The sequence below is a fragment of the Spermophilus citellus genome, assembly GCF_964194105.1.
Source record: "Spermophilus citellus genome assembly, chromosome: 10".
In the NCBI taxonomy this organism is placed as follows: domain Eukaryota; kingdom Metazoa; phylum Chordata; class Mammalia; order Rodentia; family Sciuridae; genus Spermophilus; species Spermophilus citellus.
Genome location: NC_138197.1, coordinates 125,720,680 through 125,740,975, shown reverse-complemented (window position 1 = coordinate 125,740,975; position 20,296 = coordinate 125,720,680). Strand labels below are relative to the sequence as shown.

At 38.6% G+C, this 20,296-nt stretch overlaps 1 protein-coding gene across 33 annotated transcripts in view; it reads left to right on the top strand.

Annotated features, from left to right (window-relative positions):
* Positions 1 to 20,296, top strand: part of RBFOX2 (RNA binding fox-1 homolog 2) — a 276,451-nt gene that overhangs the window by 175,897 nt on the left and 80,258 nt on the right. Inside the window, exon 1 of one of the 33 annotated variants that reach the window (XM_081309528.1) lies at positions 6,696 to 6,919. The exons of the other annotated variants lie outside the window; for them this stretch is intronic. Within the exon in view, the coding sequence (XP_081165654.1) occupies positions 6,893 to 6,919 (27 nt within the window). The 5' untranslated portion in view covers positions 6,696 to 6,892. Of the gene's footprint in view, positions 1 to 6,695; positions 6,920 to 20,296 lie in introns of those variants that run through there. 33 annotated transcript variants of the gene reach the window in all.

The following is a 20,296-nucleotide window of genomic DNA, read 5'->3' as shown; positions in this document are numbered from 1 at the left end:
CTGAATTAAATATTTACCTACTCTGGCTAGATGGATGAAATGTAACTGTTGTAGCAAATTGAGTACATTGTTTATTATCTTAGTTTATCCTTAGTGAAAAGATGTGATAATGGGCTACTTTGCCTGCCACCTAGGCAGCAATGGGGTAGATGGAGGACAAGGAAGGAGGGTCTTAAATTATTGGAGGTTTAGCCAAAAGTCCTGATTTGAGAGTTTAGTACAACAAAAGACAGCAGAAGGATATTAGGTGTCTGGAAGATAGAGAGACAGAAAATCACCTACCTAAAAGGTACTGTTGGTACTGAGGTATGTTTTAGTGTCAGAATGCTGGAGAATGAATTAGTATGTACACTGTCCATTTCTTTGCAGGAAGCTGACCTGGGTGTACAGTGATAGATATGTTCTTTATTTCATATTTTTCATTGTGAATCATGTGTCATGTGTGTTTTGAGCTGTGCTATGTGCTGGACACCGCCAGCACAGAGTATAAAGGGGAGCAGGCAGCAGAGTCTCCAGTAAATTAATAATAGAGACATCATGGCAGACCTCAGTGTTAGGAAAGCAGTGTGCTTCACTTTTCCCTGCCTGATCATTTATTGCTTTTTTGATAATCCAGTTATTGATATATTTGTTTATATCCCATTTCTTTTTAATATTTATGTGAGAACCTTTTCCTTAATTTCTCACGGAATACAGAGAATGTAGACATAATTTCAGTTGTGTAAATTACTCTAGTTCTCTAGAGTTTGGGATGTCTTAAAGATATAAAAGTAAGTTATCCAAAACTAGAAATTAATTCATGACATAGATTTTCTAATTCCTCTGGTCTTACCAATGGCCTACTATGTTATTTGTGATCTCATTCTAGAGGTTGGGTATGGGGGGATGAGAAATAAATGATTATTTTTAAAAATAAACATACAAGGTTTAAAACTGTTAATTTCAAATTTTTCTCTCACCTTTCTTTCTCTATGTAACTAACTGAACCCTGCCTAAACTAGAGAGAAGAAGCTAGCAGACTGTAAATAGAGTTAGCTCTAATTTGACTTCACTTATATTAAAGGGAATGTTGGGGCAAAGGTTAGAGATGCTTCTGGGAAGGTATTTAATACGTAATAGGTGTAAATTGTTATTTACACTTAGTTAAGGTTATTGTATGGGGGCGTGTTATGAAGAGTTTTTCTACTAACAAGTTTTTATTATTGCAGGAAATGCTAGCCCTTTAATGTTGCTTTTCACTTGGGTGTCAGAGGCAGCCTGGGAAAATATGAGCAAGACCTGCCTCTCTTCAGGGACTCTTGGGCTTGCTTTTATAACAGTGCTGGTATGTGGGTGGAAGGTAGGGAAGTTGAGTCACAACTATAAAGTTGTGAAGAGCAAGAACATGTAAAGTTGTGTGTGTGTGTGTTTTAATTAGTGGGTATTATTCTGTCGAAAATCTCAACTATTCCCATAAAGCTGAAAATAAAACCTTTTCTCCCATTCTTTTTGTATATCTTACTTTACACTTCAGCTTTCTAAAAAGATGCTAAATGAATTTAATAAATTTGAATATATTTCTAAACATGCTTTTGAAAGAAATAATGTTTCTATAATAGTTTTATAACTATAAAGTTACTCTTCAATCTTATGGATCCATTTATGCCTATGTAATGGCTGGAGATAGAAATCAAGGCATTGTTCCATGTTATCCCCCCATTTACAGTGCATTCAAAGCACTAGGTTAAGAACTGGGGTGTGACATAAAACATGATTTCTACCCCAGACTGCTTGCAGGCTAGTCAGAATTATGCAGAAATAATAAACTCCAGTTATGTCCCTTGGTTAGGTACTAGGGTACTGTGTACACACAGGTGAGGGGGGGGTACCTAACCCAAATGTGGGAGCAGATGGAGTCAAGAAAGTTTCTGGAGTTGTAGATCCATGAAGTTAACCTAGCCAAACAGAAGTCATGATGAAAGAGGGAGAACAGAAACATGGTGTGTGGAGGCACCCACTGCAGTTTGCTCAGGGTTTTGGGGGCAGGGAAGGACACTGGAGGGGACCGACAGTGCCTCTGGACAGATGTTCTGCAGCCAGATTATATTTTAGGTTCCTGTTTAAGAATTAGGATTCTTCCACCCTGTCAGATGTGGGAAGCAGTTGAGGGTGTTTGTCAGGGAAGTGGCATGATGAAATTTGCATTTAGAAAGATCACTCTGGAGGTAGTGGGTAGTGAGAAGTTTGGATGGGAAGAGTGGTAGACTGAAGGCAGAAAAAGTAGGGAACAGTTAGAGAATAAAGAGGTCAGACTGATTTTGTGGTAATATGATGGAAAGAAAGGGCATACCAAAGAAATCAAAGGACCCTAAGCTTCTGACTTGTTAAGTTACTGAATAAAGATGAGGAGCCCATCACTTTGGGTTTGATTCTGAGTTCTGAAGCTTGCTAGCTTGAGTGCCTGGGGCAAGATGCTTACCCTCACCTAGCTTAGTTTTCTCATTTTCAAAAAGATCTCATCGTTGTCGTGAAGATGAAGTGGATTAATTAGTTATCTAATCTGATTCATTGTGTTATCAGATGCCACCTCAGAGTAAATTCTCAAGAAACGATAGCTGTTTTATCTGTCATGAAACTTAACCATTCACCAGGAAAGCAACATGGTAGAATGAGTGCTAGAATCTGAGCTTCCCACAAGTAGGAATATTCCCTCCTTGTCTGTATTGCTTTCTCCCTGTGCCTGGAGCAGTGCCTGACACACAGCACTCAGATAGTTGTTAAATGAATTAATGATTCAATTGAGAATCAATTTAGCTTTAGACTTTTAAATAATAGAAATTTGAAGGGTTTTAAAATGTGGTTGACGATTATTTGGCAGTTGGATATTTTGATCTGTAGTTCGGGAGAGATGTGTGCTGGAATTGGAAGTGCAGGGGGCATCTGAGTAAATGGTTGGCAAGTGAAGTGTGGAATGAGTTAGAACACAGCAGTATGGTTGGCAGTGTCAGCTTCTTTGAAGTTTCTACCCTTTTAGAAATCTGATGAATAATATGGTCCTCTGCACAGAAAGGCACATAAGAAAAACAAATTTCCATCAAGTACCTGTATGAGGAACTGTGCATTTGGGGTGAAGAACTTCTAGCATGCAATAAGAAGTGGTCAAAGGGTGATAGAAGTTGAAGAAAGGAGTGAGCAAGGAACAAAAAAGATCAGGAAAGTCTGGTATTATTTGAAGCTAAGAGCAAGAGTTTCCTGAAAGAGAGAACACCACAGAAAAGTCAAAGAAGATATAGATGTTTGGGCTGGGACTATATATAGTGCTTGCCTCGCATGCGCAAGACACTGGGTTCAATCCCCAGCACCATTAAAAAAAAAAAAAAAAAAAAAAAAAGGAGAGAGAGAGATTGATTGATTGATTCATTGAATTTGGCTATTATTTGAAGGCCTTTGGTGATTTCGGTAAGATAAATATCATTTGAGTAGTTATGGGGAAAGGCCATTGGGATTCTGGAGATTGCACGAAACATTGACAAAATTGTCAAGAAATTGGGACAACTAGAAGTGCTTCTTTCCTTCATTTGTTTATTGAACAAATATTTCTTGAATACCTACTATGTCCCAAGTCCATTTTGCTGGAAGCTAGGGGTTGATCCGAAGGAGGATACAGTTTCCTTTAGCTGACAATCATATAACATGTTTTTATCTTCCCACCTCTCCAACCCTCCAACCTATGCCTGTCTTTCCACTCCTAAGCACACATGTGCGTGTGTACAGAGAGCGCGCCCTTAAATGAATTTCTCCTTGGTATATTCTGGGCACATTTAGCCACCTAAAGATTCCAGTTGTTTTGCTTTTCTTTCTCTTGGGTACCTGGGAGCAAATTGTCCTCTCTGAATGCCAGTCATTAAAGTCAGGAACACACTCAAAAATCTCATTGTCCAGTGCTCACTTGGGTTCTGTGTTTTAGGGAGTTTATAAAAATCATTTTACCATTTTTCACTTGAAGCTTGTATAGTCTCTTTCTTGCACTGTATAATATTGGTCCTAAGTGTGGGAATGCAGTGTGGATCTTGAGCCCAAGGAAACCCTTATCCTAGTTCTAGACTCTTCACATGTAGGAATCTTTGATTTGTCTTTTTATTAAAAAAAATTCTCCTCGGGGCCTTGTCTCTTTCCAGGGTACTTGGAGATTGCATTCACACCTAGCAGTCAAGGTAGTTGGACTTTATTAAGGTTAGGAGTGTATGTGGTAGTGGTGATGGTATGTGGGGTACATCTGTCTTCTTGTTTCTGGGGGCTTTTTGCCAAGAGTAGTATAGTGGACCGGTGGATGCAGAGAATGGGATAACAGTGATTTGCAGGTTTATTTCATGTATTAAATCTGAAAACACAATTTTCCCATAAATATGATTTGCATTTTTCCAGAAGTATATTGCTTTCAGCATACTTGGCTTCCAGTGAAACTTACCTAGCCCTTTTCTACTTATTCACTTTGTCTTTGAAAAGATTTAATTGCATTTTATCTCCTTCCAATTGGCTTTTCAGTTGCAAATTCCAAGAGCACTAAATATTCTGACTTCCAGAGGATTTCTAAATAAGAACAGACTTAGTTCTGTCTACTTCTTTGTTTCTAATTTCCTTTGTAATATTTGAAAACAAGGTCATTCTATTTTTAAAAAATATTTATTTTTTAATTGTAGTTGAAAACAATATCTTTATTTCGTTTACTTATTTTTTTATGAGGTGTTGAGAATCGAACCCAGGGCCTCTCACATGCTAGGCAAGCACACTACTGCTAAGTCACAACCCCAGCCCAAGCCCCTTCTTTTATATATATTTATGTGTTTTGGATTATACTAAAGGTATACAGATATGTGTAAAATGCCTGAAGAGTGCCTGACATCTTGTTGTAAATAGCTGATTGTGCTGCTATCTACAGATTCTATAGATGGCTGTGTAGTTCCTGTGTTCTTTTTGGAATTGTTTTTAAAATGATTATTAATAGGGGAGAACACGGTGATGTAGCATTGGAAAATTGCAAACTAATGGCATTATGCAGGACATTTTATTTGTTTGTTTATTTATTTAAATTTTCGTTTTTAGCTGTAAATGAATCTTTTACTTTATTTATTTATTTATGTATTTATTTGTATGCAGTGCTGAGGATCAAACCCAGGGCCTCACACATGCTAGGCAAGTGCTCTACCACTGAGCCACAACTCCAACCCCTATACAGGACATTTTTAAAAACTTGATCTACATTGTGCCAAACAATTCTCATGGAGGCAGTAACAAACTATTATTCTCAGTGATTACTGATTTTAAATTTTTATTTCTTGTGTATTTATTTTAAAAATAAGAAGCTTAATTTTAGAATTAACTCTGATCTTTGGATAGTCTATTTGAGAAATTAACATAATAAATGTGGCAGAACTTAAATATGTCAATCCTTTAGGATGGAATCCTATCAGATTACTAAAAAAAATTAGGGAATCTTAATGTTTATGAGACAAATGACAAAGTCATAAAATCATCAAACATTTACATAATGAGCATACATAAGTAAGGAGATTATGAAATTTATATGCAGAAATTAAAGAGTCCTCCAACGTCACTAAAGCAGGGCTTCTGGATTGAATTCCCTCTTTGATGCTTTTTTCATTATATCTTTTTAATAAGAGAACTTTAAAGAAACTCCTGTGTTCAGTAAACATTCTCTTAAACCTCCTATTTATAGCGCTCTGTAGTAACAGTATTTACAGTAGTGACACAGATGCCAGTATACATTTAAGAAAGGATTTATTCTTTTTCACCAGAGGCTGGAACACAGGTGAATCCCTGTTACCTGGAATTTTTAATGAAGCTGGAAGCCTTAAGCAGTCAAATTTATGGACACTTTCCCATATAGCTGAAGTTTCTTAAGCGGTTCTATTTGTAGACACCATTTTCAGAATCCCCAGTTCTTATAAGTAGGGGGAAAAAAAAGCACTTTGCTGACCACCTTCCTGGAAGTCAAAGTCCTTTGCTCTCCTTGGGCTGGTGTGGTTTTCTAGGACACACATACTCTCTTGTGTATTTCCCTTAAGCCTTCACGTCAGCGGTCATTAAACACCTTCTGCTTCACATTTGTCATTAAATCTGCTCTATCAACTATACATCACTGAAAAAAAATTTTTTTGTTTCCTTTTTGTGATGCTAGGGATGGAACCCAGGGCTTGGTATGTGCTAGGCAAGCTCTCTACCACTGGGCCACACCCCTGGCCCTGGTGAAGATTAAAAAAAAATTTTTTGTTTCATTTTTTATGTATTATCACATACTCATGGTCGTAATCTCTTAAATCTGCATTAATTATAGTGACTTGATATGAATGCTTTCAGTGCAATATCATTAGTGTCCCCGTCACATCCTTAAAATGTGCCAGCACATGGCTCCTGCCCCTCCCTCACTCTCCGCTTCCTTCCCCCTACACACACACACACACACACACACACACACACACACAGGAGCACACGCGTGCGCAAAGCAAAGTGCACACCAAACTGCCATTCTCCAGCAGGCCTGCTTCTGGAGTTGGGAGCTGTCAGCCTGCTGGGAGGGGTGGGGGGAGGAGGAAGAGGTGGGGCTCTGCTCTGATTAATTACCTTAGGCATTCAGGGGTGGGGCTTCCTTCAGCCATCTGCCTGAGATATGGGAGGGAGCTGGAGAAAGAAGGAGGGGGAGAGACTGCCAGAGAGGAAGAGAAAAGAAAGGAAGAAACATTAGGAAGAAAAAGGAAGGAAAACGGTGTAAAGGGGAGTCAATTACCCACCCTTAAATAGCCAGCTTTGGGGGGGAGGGGGTGGCCAAGGAAGCCGAGGAGGTGTGCCCCAGCAAGGCTGCTTTGAAAGCTTTATCATCTGTTCCCCTTGGTTTATGGAGAAAAAGAAAATGGTAACTCAGGTAAGATTTGTTCTTCCTCCGCCTGTTTCTTTTCTCATCTGTGGGATCTGAGTAGAGCCTGGGGGTGGAGTATAACCAGCAGAGGTCTAATTATGATTGTCTTCTTAGGAAAGGCCAGATTTATTGTTATCAGCTGAAAAGCGCTGGTCTGTGTCTGAGTCCGTGTGTGTGTGTGTGTGTGTGTGTGTGTGTGTGTCTCTCGTAGCTTTTTTGTCCCCCTCCCTCAGCTCCATACCAGATTCCTGTTTCCTGTACTGTGCAGCTGTAGCTCAGGAAAGACCCTGTGGGGATTTGTCTACCTCTTTGTCTTGGTTCTGAGAAGAGGGAGGGAGAGAAAGACTGCAGAGGTAGGAAGAGATTCTTGTAGCCTGCCAAAAAGAGGGGAGAGGGAGTGACTTCCTTTTAAGAATTGCAGAAGAATTTGGGTTATAGGAAATCTGATTCCTGACTCACTTTGGTTCTCAGGATTGGCTTTGGAAAGGCAGTTTTGCTGCCTTTACTCTAAACAGCTTATTAAAAATGAAGGTTATAAAAAATGTTTCCTTTTTATGGCTTTATTACTGGCAAACAACGCATTCAGTGGGAACCCATAGTCACTCCGGGTATAGCAGAGGCAGGTGGAACTTAACCCTGACAGAGCAAATCCAAATGTATAAATGACAGTCACCCCAGCTTTAAAAGACATTTGAAGGAGAGGGAGGAGGAAATGGAAGCTATGGCTCTCCTCTCTCTCCCTTTCTGCCTCTCTTGGTTATGCCACGCAGTGTCTACTCTGCATTTAGCAAGTCATTCCTGGCGAATGGAAAGGTGAGTGTTCTTCCATAGCCCCCTGGCAGGGCTGTTTTTTCTTCCTGGCAACCTTCATATGCTTCTTTACCCTTTTTTCTTTATAGGTTGAGAGGGAATAAGGAGGCCATGATTTGTTGGTAAGAAATCATTTACATGTTTAGAACATTCGCATCCTCAGTCCAGGACTTAGCATCAGTTTCATTCCAGGCTTTTATGCTCCTGGGGAAATTTCATCACTGGACAGTGCTTTCCTTTTAAGGAGGTTGCCCTTTTTTGTGTTCTCTCCTCTCTCTTCTCTCAGTCACCACTGGAGGGCGAGAGAGTCAGCTAGCTATCAGGATAGAAGCATCCTTTTAGGATTTGGAATCCTGTTCAGTTAAATGTTATATAATGCCCTGCAGTGCTGTTCAGAATGAGGGAACTATGGAGGAGATTTGCCCATCGTGACTCAGAGGGAAGGGGAGTTTCAAAGAATACATCCTCACAAAGTGATTTTTTACTTAGTCTGAATTTGGAGACCTTAAGGTACCCTTTCTTTTGGAAAATGGAAAATCCCTTGAAATATTTCTCTTCTGCTTCTTATTTCCTCATTGTCAGTCTAATTAACTCTTGGTATATTGCCTTATTTTTTTTTAATACCATAAAAGAGAAAGCCTCTTTCTGGATTCTCTTTGTTGCTTGGGACATAATACTTGCTTCGCCCTGGAGCCTTCATTCAATTTTCATTAACTGGCATTATTAGAGGGTTAACAGTTCTCTTCTTTCTCAGCTAAAAGCTGAAGTCTTGTTCATGACCTGACTTTTTATTGCACGTACCATATTTTAAAATCAGTGAAAGAGTTATCTAAACTAGGAATTTTTGTAATTGGACTTTTCTGTGGCCTCTTGGAACATTTGCCTTGCTTTCCAGAGGAGCTGGTAAGTGTGTGAGCCTAAGTTGGGATGCACCTTACCACTGCACGAATGTTTCGTGACACCATGGTCCTAGTCATTAGGATATCAGGGAACTATAATTTTAGGAATGAAGTAAAAGAAACAGATGGAAACTGGAAAGAGATTTCTTTCTGTGTTTAAGAATTCTAGGGCTGCAATTGTAGTCAAGGGTAGAGTGCTTGCCTTGCATGTGTGAGGCACCGTGTTCCATCCTAAGTGCTACATAAATAAACAGAATAAAGGTATTGTGTCCATCTACAATTAACAAATACTAAAAAAAAAAAAAAGAATTCTAATAGGTGAATTTAAATCACCATCCTGTTTTCTCAGGATGTGCTGAAGGAAAGAAGTAACTCATTTTTGTCCTGAATTTATACAACTGGAAAAGACAGAATGTCAGATTTGTGATCTGCAGTCCTGCAGTGTATTTGCTTTGGTGTGTCCACTTTCAGAGTTAATGTACATGATTGTTAGTTATCTAGAAAACAAATGCAAAGGGAATAATCAGCTGAGCCAAATTTTTTCATCTCTCCTGTGGTTTTGATTCATTTTTTGTTTGTTGTGGTTTTTTGAACCAGGCATCCAATCCCAGCCCTTAACAGTGACCTGTCATATAAGCTTTTTCAGTGTAAATTGTCTGCATTGGTTAGGGCTGGGCCACCACAGTTAAGTGGTTTAGTACAATATTTAGTATTTTGGCTAGTGTGTGAAGAAAGAGATAGAGGATGTGTTTTCATAATTTGCCATTTAGGCTCTTGGCATCTTCATGGCATACCCTGTATACCTACGCCTGATCCCCATCACTCAGTAGGTGGAAGAAGGGCTCTCAGTGGATGACATTTTGTTTTATTACGTATGCTCTAGTTTTATGTGACCTTCTGGGGTTTTAATTAGCAAACTTCTCTATCTTTTACGATAAGTAATTGATGCTTTCCTTTAAAAATGTCAATTGAATGACAAAATTCTAATACAGGAGACAGACATGCTCATGTGACATTTTAAAGAATATCTCTTATTCATGTATATGGTGCAGGAGATTTTCACTGAGTTCCTCTCTTAATTTGATTTACAGACTAAAAAAATATTTCCACTTCTCACATCTATGAAAACAAATATGGAGTAAAAAAAAAAAAAGGAAAAAAATCATTCTCATAATATGTGTAGAATTCAAGTTCCAAATGACTTTGCCTCTAGTTAGATTTAAAAAAAAAAAAGTTTAGCTGAACTCAGATTCAGTTACACTATTCATTGTTAAGAGGGAAAATGTATTAGAGAGGAAAAGATTTTACAGTAGGGACGTGAAAGCAAATTTTCGTGCTCTGCTGTGGTATGAGACTGCCAGCTTCTATGTAGCACAAAGCCCTCCCTTTCTTGGATAGCTCAGTGCTTTGCTGGCATTTTCTTCAAAATCTGTTTTCCATCAGAACCAAGAGGAGGGAAGGTGTTAAGAATAAGGGCGGTTGGAAAGGAGGTTGCTGTTCCTTTAAATAGTGCTGGGAGTCCATGTGGCAGCAGGCTGCTCTGGAGTGTATTCTTTTGTAATGAATCACCAGTTCCATTGTCTGCTATCTCCCCTCTTTGTAGCTGGAAGGCTGAAGTCTTTCACCTGAGCTTCTGCCAGTTCCCTCTCCGTTCCTGGGTGGTTGGGAGAAGAGAAGAGGGAGGAGGGTATTTTATCTTTAATTAAAGACAGATAGGAGAGCAGGTATGTTTGGCTTTGTTTCATTTTATCCTGTTCTTTCTGCATTTGTTTTTTGAAATGAGTTGGAATAGGGAATCTTGGCTATGATTTTGCAAAGTATATTCCATTTTCTATGAATTCTGGAAGTCCTTAGATTATTTGGTCTCCATTTTGTGTCCTTGCTCTAAAATGATTCTGTTCCCTGGCCTGCCAGTCATGTTCCTTTCCACCCGAATCTCATCCCACCCTTCATCCACGGAGCTGAGCCCACTATTTGTTTTGGCACACTTTCCACTTTACATGGGATGCACAGGATTCTGGGGAAGTTAGTGGGTAGGCGGGGATTGTGGGTTGCAGACTAAATTTATGTTCCTTTACAATGAACAACAACAACAAAGCTTCACTTTTTCCAATAATTTGGTTTCTTTCTGAATTCTGCTGTGTTGTCCCATATTTTGATTTATAACCATTTTCTTGCCAAGGCCAAAGCTGGCTTGAAAAGTACTGCTATTCTAAAAAGTACTTAGCTTTCCTGAAAAGATAACCCAGAATTCCATAAATGGAGCTGTAATTATACCTGAACAATTTTGATTAAATTTTTTGTCTACCATCCCCCTTCTTTGCCCCTTCCCTCTACAATTTTTTATTTTTATCTTTCTGCTTGGTTTTGCAGTTGAGACTAGGTAAGCTTAGTGTTTGACAACCTACTATTGAAGTTTGTATTGCTACAGAAGACACCATCATGTTGAAAGGTAATGAATGGCCTTCCTCAATCCTCATAGTAACTGACATTCCTGGTTTTGTTCTTCTAGTTTTCTGTTCTTCCCTGAAAAATTCCAGATTCACAGTCTACATAGATGGCCATTTGGGAACAATTTCATCTGGCTCTTCACTTTTGGAAGTGAATGGAATGTTTCAACTTGTTATCATGTCATGCCTTATCTCAGGTTGTTTGTGGATGCCTGATTGTGATAGACTAGTGTCAATAGAAGCCAGCCATATTGATGATACAGCCCCCACCCCTTCCCACCCAGGCCACTCTGGGATCTGACATTTGTTGGTATCCTGAGTACTCCCCTGTGAGTTGTGATTCCTCACTCTACTTTGTTTCCAGCATTCCAAAATTACTATTAAATCTTTCTTGCACACTTCTTCACTGAAGGGTCGCATGTGCACTCAACCAGGCACAGTGGAACCTTCCCTGCAGAAAGGCCTTGCCTTTTGGAGGTTGTACTTCTGTACTGGGCTCCAGTGCGCCTCTTCTAGGCAGTCAAAGTGCTGCTGCACTTGTCCATTCTGAGGTATTGTTTCCATTTTCCAAACTCTTAAATGTTCCTCTGTACACTATTAGAATGATTAAATTCAGAAAACCTTGGAGTCAAATAGTTCTTTAGGAGTCATTGCCAGAGTGACTCACTTAAAATGCTAGTCTTGATTTTTGTCAGTCTTGTGCTTAAACCTCAACAATTGTTTCCCTTCAGAGTCAAAATAAAATCCTGTGTCCTTACAAGGTCTCTAAGGCCCTGCATGATCAGGAACCTGGCTGGCTGCCCAGCCTCATCTCCTGCCACCCTTTTCATGTTTCCGTCCAGTGACACTGGCCTCCTTGCTGTTCCCTTAACAGACCCTGCACCTTCCCTCTCTTTTCACTTTTTCCCTCTGCCTGACATGCCAAGTGACTTGCTTTATTCACATGTTACTTTTCAAGGGAGAGCTCTCCCTGGACCTGTCTGAATTAGCACTCTCTTGTCATTCTGTATCCCCCCATCCTTCTTTTTCTTCACTTATCTGACTTCGGTGTTTATCATTACTGGTTATATGTTTATTTGTATATTGTCAGTCTATCCCCCACCCCACCACCACCACAAAGAACATAAAGCTGGGTGTGATCGTGGTCTCTTTGTATCTCCAGTGCCTACAACAGTGCCGGACACATAGTTGTATAATAGCCAGTCCTTCTGTATGCTTGTGATGTACTAATATCAGATATTGTTCTCAGCATTTTACTTACCTTAATTTATTGAATCCTGTCAATGCCAGGGTTTGAGTCTAAGAAGTTTGGCACCAGCATTCCTTACCACTACTGATAATGACTGCCACTGAAATAACTTTTGTTTTTTCATACCTGCTTTGCACCAATTTTACATACATATCACATTTATAAATATAACAGTTACGTTCATATCGTATGTCCCTTGCCAATCACATTTGTGATAGATTTTTTTTTTCCAATTTTTGCACAAGATTTTGAGATTCTGAGGTCAAGCAACTGGTGGCTCTGGGCACAAAAGGATTTCAAACCTAAGATCTATTTAGTATCAAATTCACATGCTCTTTCTTAATACTAATAGTAATTCACAAGTAGTTCCTCATGATTAGTTCTGTTACTGGCCACTAAAAAGCAGAAGTGTTTCCTTATGATGAGCTGAAGTCTCTTCTTTATCCTTTGCTTCCTACATTTTTCATCAGGCGGCACATAGAGTAGGCTAATCTCTTTACATAAGAACCAAATATTTGAAGATACTGCTAAATGTTCCTTTTACTCTTCTATTATCTTTGCTTATTTTTCCTATTGCCTTAAATTATTTATTCCTCATAGATGAGAAAACGTGGTTTCCAGAATCTTTACGGTCTTGTGCCAATTGTATTAATTTATATCAATGGCTTTTGTGTTTGTACTTAATTACTAAGTAAAAATATCTATTATGAGTATTAGTAAGTACCAAATCTAAGTTTTGTTTTATGATAACATGTTTGACTTCATTCAGTTTTATAGCTTATTGACCACATAATATTATCAGCAGCTTTTAACTTCAAAAAATGAAGGATATTACCTCAGCTCCTAAAAAGAGTATTATTTTTCTTGTCCATTATAAAACATGTTCTCAGCTGACTGGCAAGAATCTACCTGTCTTGTAGCCTCTGTGCCTTACTCTGATCCTCAGAGGTTACTATCACTGAGGTGTGTGTGTGTGTGTGTGTGTGTGTGTGTGTGTGTGTGTGTGTTTTAACTTATTAGAAACCCTGTTGTGAAGATGCTAATTGAATTGGCAAATGACATGTTGAAAATTAGCAATAGTAAATTTGATCACTTCCCTTGCAGTGTTGAAATATTTTAAAAAAGTGCTTGAGCCCAGTGCAGTGGCACAGACCTGTAATCCCAGATGAGACAAGAATACCACAAGTTCAAAGCCAGCTTCAGCAACTTAGTGAGACCCCATTGCAAAATTAAAAATTAAATAAGAGCTTCAGATGTGGCTCAGTGGTTAAGTACCCTGGGTTCAAATTCCAGTAATCCCCCCCCCAAAAGTATCTAGAAACCAAAATTGGTAATTATAAATTAGCAGCAAGAGTAAAATATGATCTTATTTTCTATTGGAAATAAAAGTAAAACACAAAAATTTAAACCCCTGAAAAACTTTCTCGTTTAATAATACTCACTGTAAAACAAATAGAAATATTGTCTGGTTTGCCTATAGCATGTTATTTTCAAAATGCCTCTTGAGTTTCTTTTTAAAGGGCTATAAGTTTCAGAATATTACAGTAACACTTCTTATTTAATCACTCAGGAAGGAAATAATATAGCTAGATTACTATTAACAAAAGCAAATAGTTTTTAAGAACTATAACTTGAGGGCAGAGCACTTGTCTAGCATGTTCGATTCTTAGCACCACATATAAAAATAAATTTTAAAAAGGCATGCTGTCCATCTCCAACTACAAAAATAAATGAATGAATGAATGAATGAATGAATAAACAATTATAACTTGAAATCCCAACTAGAGTTATTAAATTCATTCAGAATTATAGGATAGAGTTCTATAACCAAATTCTGGTAGTATTGAATTTTTAAAGGATTATTTATGCAGAAAATATTGTGAGAGAAGCCAGTAATTATTTTATGAAATTATTAATTAGTACTTTTATGTCCACACATTACATACCTATGTTCACTTGCCTAGTATTGATCATAAGATTCCTTGTTAAAAAGAGACAAACTAAGACTTAAGTGAAGGCAATTAGATTTTGAAAGACTCCTAGAGCAAGTGTCCCCAGACTTTTTCTGTAAAGAGCCAGGTAGTGTCTGTTTTTGGTTTTGTGGGCCATGCTTTGTATGTCACAGTCCCTTCACCCTGCCGCTGTGGCACTAAAGATGTCATAGACAACACAAGACAAGTAAGCATGACTCCGTTCCAGTCAGACTTTGTTTATGGACACTGAAATTTGAATTTCATGTAATTTTCATGTGTCACAGAATATTTTTCATTTGGGTTTCATTCAACTATTTAAAAATATAAAAACTGCTCAGCTTTCAGATTATACAAAAATAGATGGTGGACTGGCTTTGGACAACAAGCCATGGTTTGCTGGACCCTGAGGGGTACAGGTCTTTGCTACTTTCTTTAACATATGTGATGTTTTCCTGTTTAGTTGATGACAGGGACATAATTTTGAGCAGTTCTGACAAGTTATCTCGAATCTTTATTAGAATGAAACCCCTGATTTGCTCTCTTATTTTTTTCTTCCCAGAAAATATGGAGATTCTTCTCTCTCTCTCTCTCTCTCTCTCTCTCTCTCTCTCTCTCTCTCTCTCTCTCTCTCTCTCTCTTCCTTTCTCTTTCCACCCTACCCCCAAATCTGAACTGTGTGCAGCTCACCAATTATGCCTTCTTTATACCTTCTTACTTTTCATATATTCTTTTTTATATATTTTCTTGTATTGTTGTTTTGAACCAGAGAGCGCCCCCCCCCCTTTTTTTCCTTGTCCTTTAGGATTCATCCTAGACTTCACCTACTTCAGAATCCTCACTCCACCTCACAAGATTGTCCTTCCTTTGTGCTTCCCTGGCTCTCTCCGTTCTCTAAGCCTGTGTTATAGAGGACTGGAACTATAAGTATAGATTTGTCTTTTTTTCCATCAGACTATGCATTCTTTCAGGATTGGGAAGAAATCACCAGTATTTATTATGATGTCTGGCTCAATTTTAGTATCAGCAGATATTTTTGGATGGATTAATGAATTTTACATCTTATTAATACATTGACTCTATCCTCTTTTGAAATGTAAAATAGTAGAGTTTAGTAGAGCAGTCATCATTCTGACACTTATTATTATTACTTAAGTCAGTCAATACTTAAAGTATAAAATAGTTTGGGAAATGGGTGGTTTACTTGACTAGAAGATAGGGGGATTTGGGATTAAACAGCTATTTGGAGGATACAGAACTCTTGTGGATGTTCTAGTGGAAGACTGCAAATATTCGGAAGGTAACTGAAGGTAAATGGCATATGAGGTCTGGACACCCGGGGAATCACGTAAGAGAGAAGAAAGGCAGGATAAAGAAAGAGATGTGGGAAGTTCCCGGAGGACTTTAGGGACTGGCAATGTGGTAAAAGTCCATCTGCAGTAAACCAAGTACATCCTCCTCCCTCTATCCTTTTTCTTCCTCTCAGGATGACCAAGTTAGATTCTTTGCCTACCACTTTTGAAATACATCCGTACATCTAGACCATAGTTAGACCATGAGTATTCCATATCATTTCGAGGCTCTCTGTTCATTGCTGGTGTTTAGTTGTTTATCCTCTATGTGTTCTGGGGCAGGGATAGTTTCTGTTGTGGTGTCATCGAGTATACAGATCTTTTCTTCTGCAGTGTCTGCTCTGCCATTAGTCTAATCCAGTGTGTTTTTTGACATTACACACATAGTTTTCATTTCTGGAATTTTGATGTAGATGTGTTTTACACTTCTCATGTCTCTTCTTAACATGATTTTTTTTTTTTTTACCTTGACATTTTAGTGTCCATATCTGCTGATTCTTTTTGTCTGTATGTGTGTGCATGTGGCGGCGGGAATTGGAAGCAGGGGCACCCTACCACTGAGCTACATTACCAGCCTTTTGAGCCTCTTGCCTTAGCCTCTTGAGTTGCTGGGGTTACAGATGTGTGCCACCATATCTGGCTCTGTCTGCTGATCCTAACATATGCACTAGTTTTAGATCAGTTGTAATTGATTTATCTTTCTCAGCATTACAGGCTTATATTCTCCTGTTTCTTTGCATGCCTGGTAATTTTTTATTAGAGTTTAGATGTTGTGAATTTTATCTTGTTGGATGCTAAGTGATTTTCTAATTGTATAAATATTCCCCGCCCCCCCAGTACTGGGGATAGAACTTATGGGTGCTTTACCCCATAGCTATATCTCTAGTCCCTTTTTATTTTTATTTTGAGACAGGGTCTTCTAAGTTGTCACTACTGGCCTCCAAACTTGTGATCCTCCTGAATCAGCCTACTGAGTTACTGGGATTACAGATGTAATAATGCCCGGCTTATAAATATTCTTGAGTTTATAGCATTTTTCTTAGAAATAATTTGATTCTTTTGGGTCCTGTTTTCAAGCTGTGCTGAATGATAGCTGTTTAGTTTCTGATTAATTTTTCCCTGCTACTGAGACAGTCTTTTTTCAGTCGCTGATGCTCGTAGAGCTCTGGGTTTCCGCTCTGGCCACTGAGCACAGACTCTCTTCCTGGCACTGTATGAGCTTGTGGCATCACCCCCTCCATGTCCTCCAGGTTTTGTTGCCCAGCCTCTGGTAGTTCCACAAACATGTAACTGTCCTTACTCAACTGAGTACTTGAGGAGGGCCCTCTGTGATCCTTAGTGACTCGCCAGACTGGCTCCTTGTTCTGTCTCCTCACTTCATGGAGGCCACAAGGCTTAGCCTAGGTTCCTCCCTCTGTGCAACAGCTAGGACACTGTCTCCAGGCAGTTGTAGGTTTACCTGACTCCTTGCCTCCTGTATGGTGTCGTGAGTAGTCTTGTTTCATATGTTGTGTTGTATTTTTAAGTTGCTTGAGGCAACAAAACAAGTCTGGTTCTTGTTTTTCCATCTTGTTTGGAAGCAAAAGAGAAACCACTTTTTTTTTTTTTTTTTTTGGTACCAGGGATTGAATTCAGGGGCACTTGACCACTGAGTCACATCTCCAGCCCTATTTTGTATATTATTTAGAGACAGGATCTCACTGAGTTGCTTAGCACCTTGCTTTTGGTGAGGCTGGTTTTGAACTCGCGATCCTCCTGCCTTAGCATCCTGAGCCACTGGGATTACAGGTATGCACCACCGTGCCCCACTGAAATCACTTATTTTTACATAAAATTAGAGCAGTGTCTCATTTAATGTATTCTTAGTTTATTAATGAAATTCAGTTGAATAGTAACTTCAACAAAAGAATACATAAGATGCATAAATAATTATAACACAAGGTGGAAATACAATAAATATATGAAGATGATGCCAGTCAAATGCTATTGGATAATCATCTGAGGAAAGAATTGGGGAAAGTGGGCAGAGGTGCAAAGGGTAAGAGGAAAGACCCTATGTGTGTGTATGTTATTTGTGTGTGTGTTATTTGAGTGTGTGTTATGTAATTCATTTCTGAATCCAGAATCAAGTTTTTTTAGTATTTAGTGGGAATTTAGTTTCAGAATCTAGAACTAATATGATCAAAGCTAAAAACCATTTATTAACAGAAATACATGTTCAAAAACACAGGAACATAGGTTTCTGTGTTTTTGTAGTTACTGTGATTTCTAGTCTGGGGCAGAAAAGTAGAAAGATTCTTTTTTTCTTATGTATTATCTGTACTTGTAATTCTAGCACAGTCGAGAGAAAAAATGGGAGTACTACTTATTCACTCAAACAGGGTAGAAGAAAGGGGCACTTTGGACTATGAAAATGATGTTCACTCCTTCAAACTTTTATGGAATCTTAGAAAACCTTAGTAAGAAATATTGAGATTCTTTAAGTCATGGATGCTTCCATGGTCATTAGGTTATCTAGAAGTTTCTGTGAGAAGGCACTGTGGAGCTAAAGAATGGGGGCACTTCTCAGAGCTTCAGTTAGGATGGTTATCTGTCTTTGCTAGCACAGCAGCCATGACCAAAAGTTCATCTAAGCATAAGCTTTGAAGTTTTCCTTCCTAAGGAACCAGGCAACATAAGTCTTTCGTAGGAAGAACAAGATTCCCTTCTCTAATGTTTGTATTAATGTCTGTGTTTATGGAGCAAGAACATGGAACTTGAGGATTTCAACTCAGCTATTCACACTTACATGTTGGACTGTATTCTTCCCCTGTTTCCTTCTTCCTTCACAGTAGTAATGGTGGTTTTTATTTCTACTACCTTCTCTGTCTCCCTTATATATAGTTGTAGATGGACACAATGACTTTATTTTATTTTGTTTTGTTTTTGTGTGGTGCTGGGGATCGAACCCAGTGCCTCACAAGTGCCAGGCAAGCGCACCACCACCAAGCCACAACTCCAGCTGCCATGCCTCCTCCACTTTTTTTGAAGCCAGGAGCAAAGACCTTTGTATACTTGACCTCAGTTCATTCTTAGAGGTACCCCCATTAGGTAGTAATCCCTATTTTCATTTTACAGATGAAAAACTTGAGACATTGAGACATTAAGTGACTTGTCCAAGGACACACAAATAATAGATGGCAGAGTCGATATTGTAAGACATGTTAATTTTTCCCAACTTATGCTCTTTCTGCCCTCTCTACCTTTCGATGGTAGTTATTACATCAAGTATAATATAAAGAATATAGGCTTTGATTTACTTAACTTTACATAAACTACCTCCCCCCCCCCCCACTTTAGCCCATCTTTGGCCAAAACTTTGAGAAATATCTACTAATTTTCTGGGAGCCTTGGGTTCCTCCAGAAGTAGAGAATCAATCAATTTGACTATTTGATACATAACTTTAGTTTTCTGAAATTTTAACTTAGCACAGAGCCTTTACAGGTTGATGGCATAGTATTTCCTATGGAAAGTATTTGTGCAAGGAAGAGAGAAATCGAAAGTCTACAGCCACCCTTTGATTTACATGGTAATGGGTTCCAGCCCTGCTCCCCTGTACCAAAGTCCACAGATGCTCCAGCCCTTTATAAAGATGATGTAGTGTTTGCCTGTAACCTGGGCACATCCTCTACTATACTTCCATCATCACTAAACTACTAGAACTAAGTATTCTGATATAGTTGTTATTGTTTAGAGAATAATGAGAAGCAATAAATGTTTAGTACAGACAACAGTCGTGTGTGTGTGTGTGTGTGTTGTGTGTGTTTTCCTCCCCTGAAGATTTTTGATCCATAGTTGGTTGAATCCATGAGTGTGGAACTTGTGGATACAGAAGGCGACTGTATTGGCTTTCTAGAATAGCTCTTAGCTCTGTGGGGGAAGAGGAACATAATTTAGTGACATTTCTTTGACTCTCTGTTGCAGAAGAAAATATTTGGTTTTATATGAATATACCTAATGTTTCTTCTTCCTCCATCTTCCTTCTTTCTTTGGTTTTCTTCCTTCTCCTCGTAATTCTTTCTACATTCTAGCCTTTGAGTAAGGACCCTTTGTCACAGAATCATAAATTCTTAGAACTAAAGTGAACTGTATTTTACAATTCAGGATATAGGTCCAGAGAAGTGATTTTGAAGTCATACAGCAAGGCAGTAGCAGAACTGGAGCTAGAGCTCATGTTTCCATAATCCGCATCTTGTCCCTTCTGTTATCAAAACATCCTTTTGGAAGTTCAGACCTTAAATATATTTAATCTGTAGAAGCTAACATAGCAGATCCTGTTCTCCTTATTCCTGAAAGGGAAAAGTGAGTAAAAAGTTAAACTTAAGCATTGTGAGCTGCCATTTTTTGCTGAAGAATTCTTCTTTTCTTTCTTTATTTCCTTTTTTTAAAAAATATTTTTAGTTGTGCATGGACACAACACCTGTATTTTATTCATATATGTGGTGCTGAGGCTCAAACCCAGTGCCTCACACGTGTTAGGCAAGTGCTCTATCACTGCCTAACAACCCCAGCCCTGAAGAGTTGTACTTGAATGAAATGGGCATAGTCTAGTTGATTTGATAATGATGACAATAAAGTTTTAAGTGGGGAAAATTTAAGAGGGGTAAAGAAAT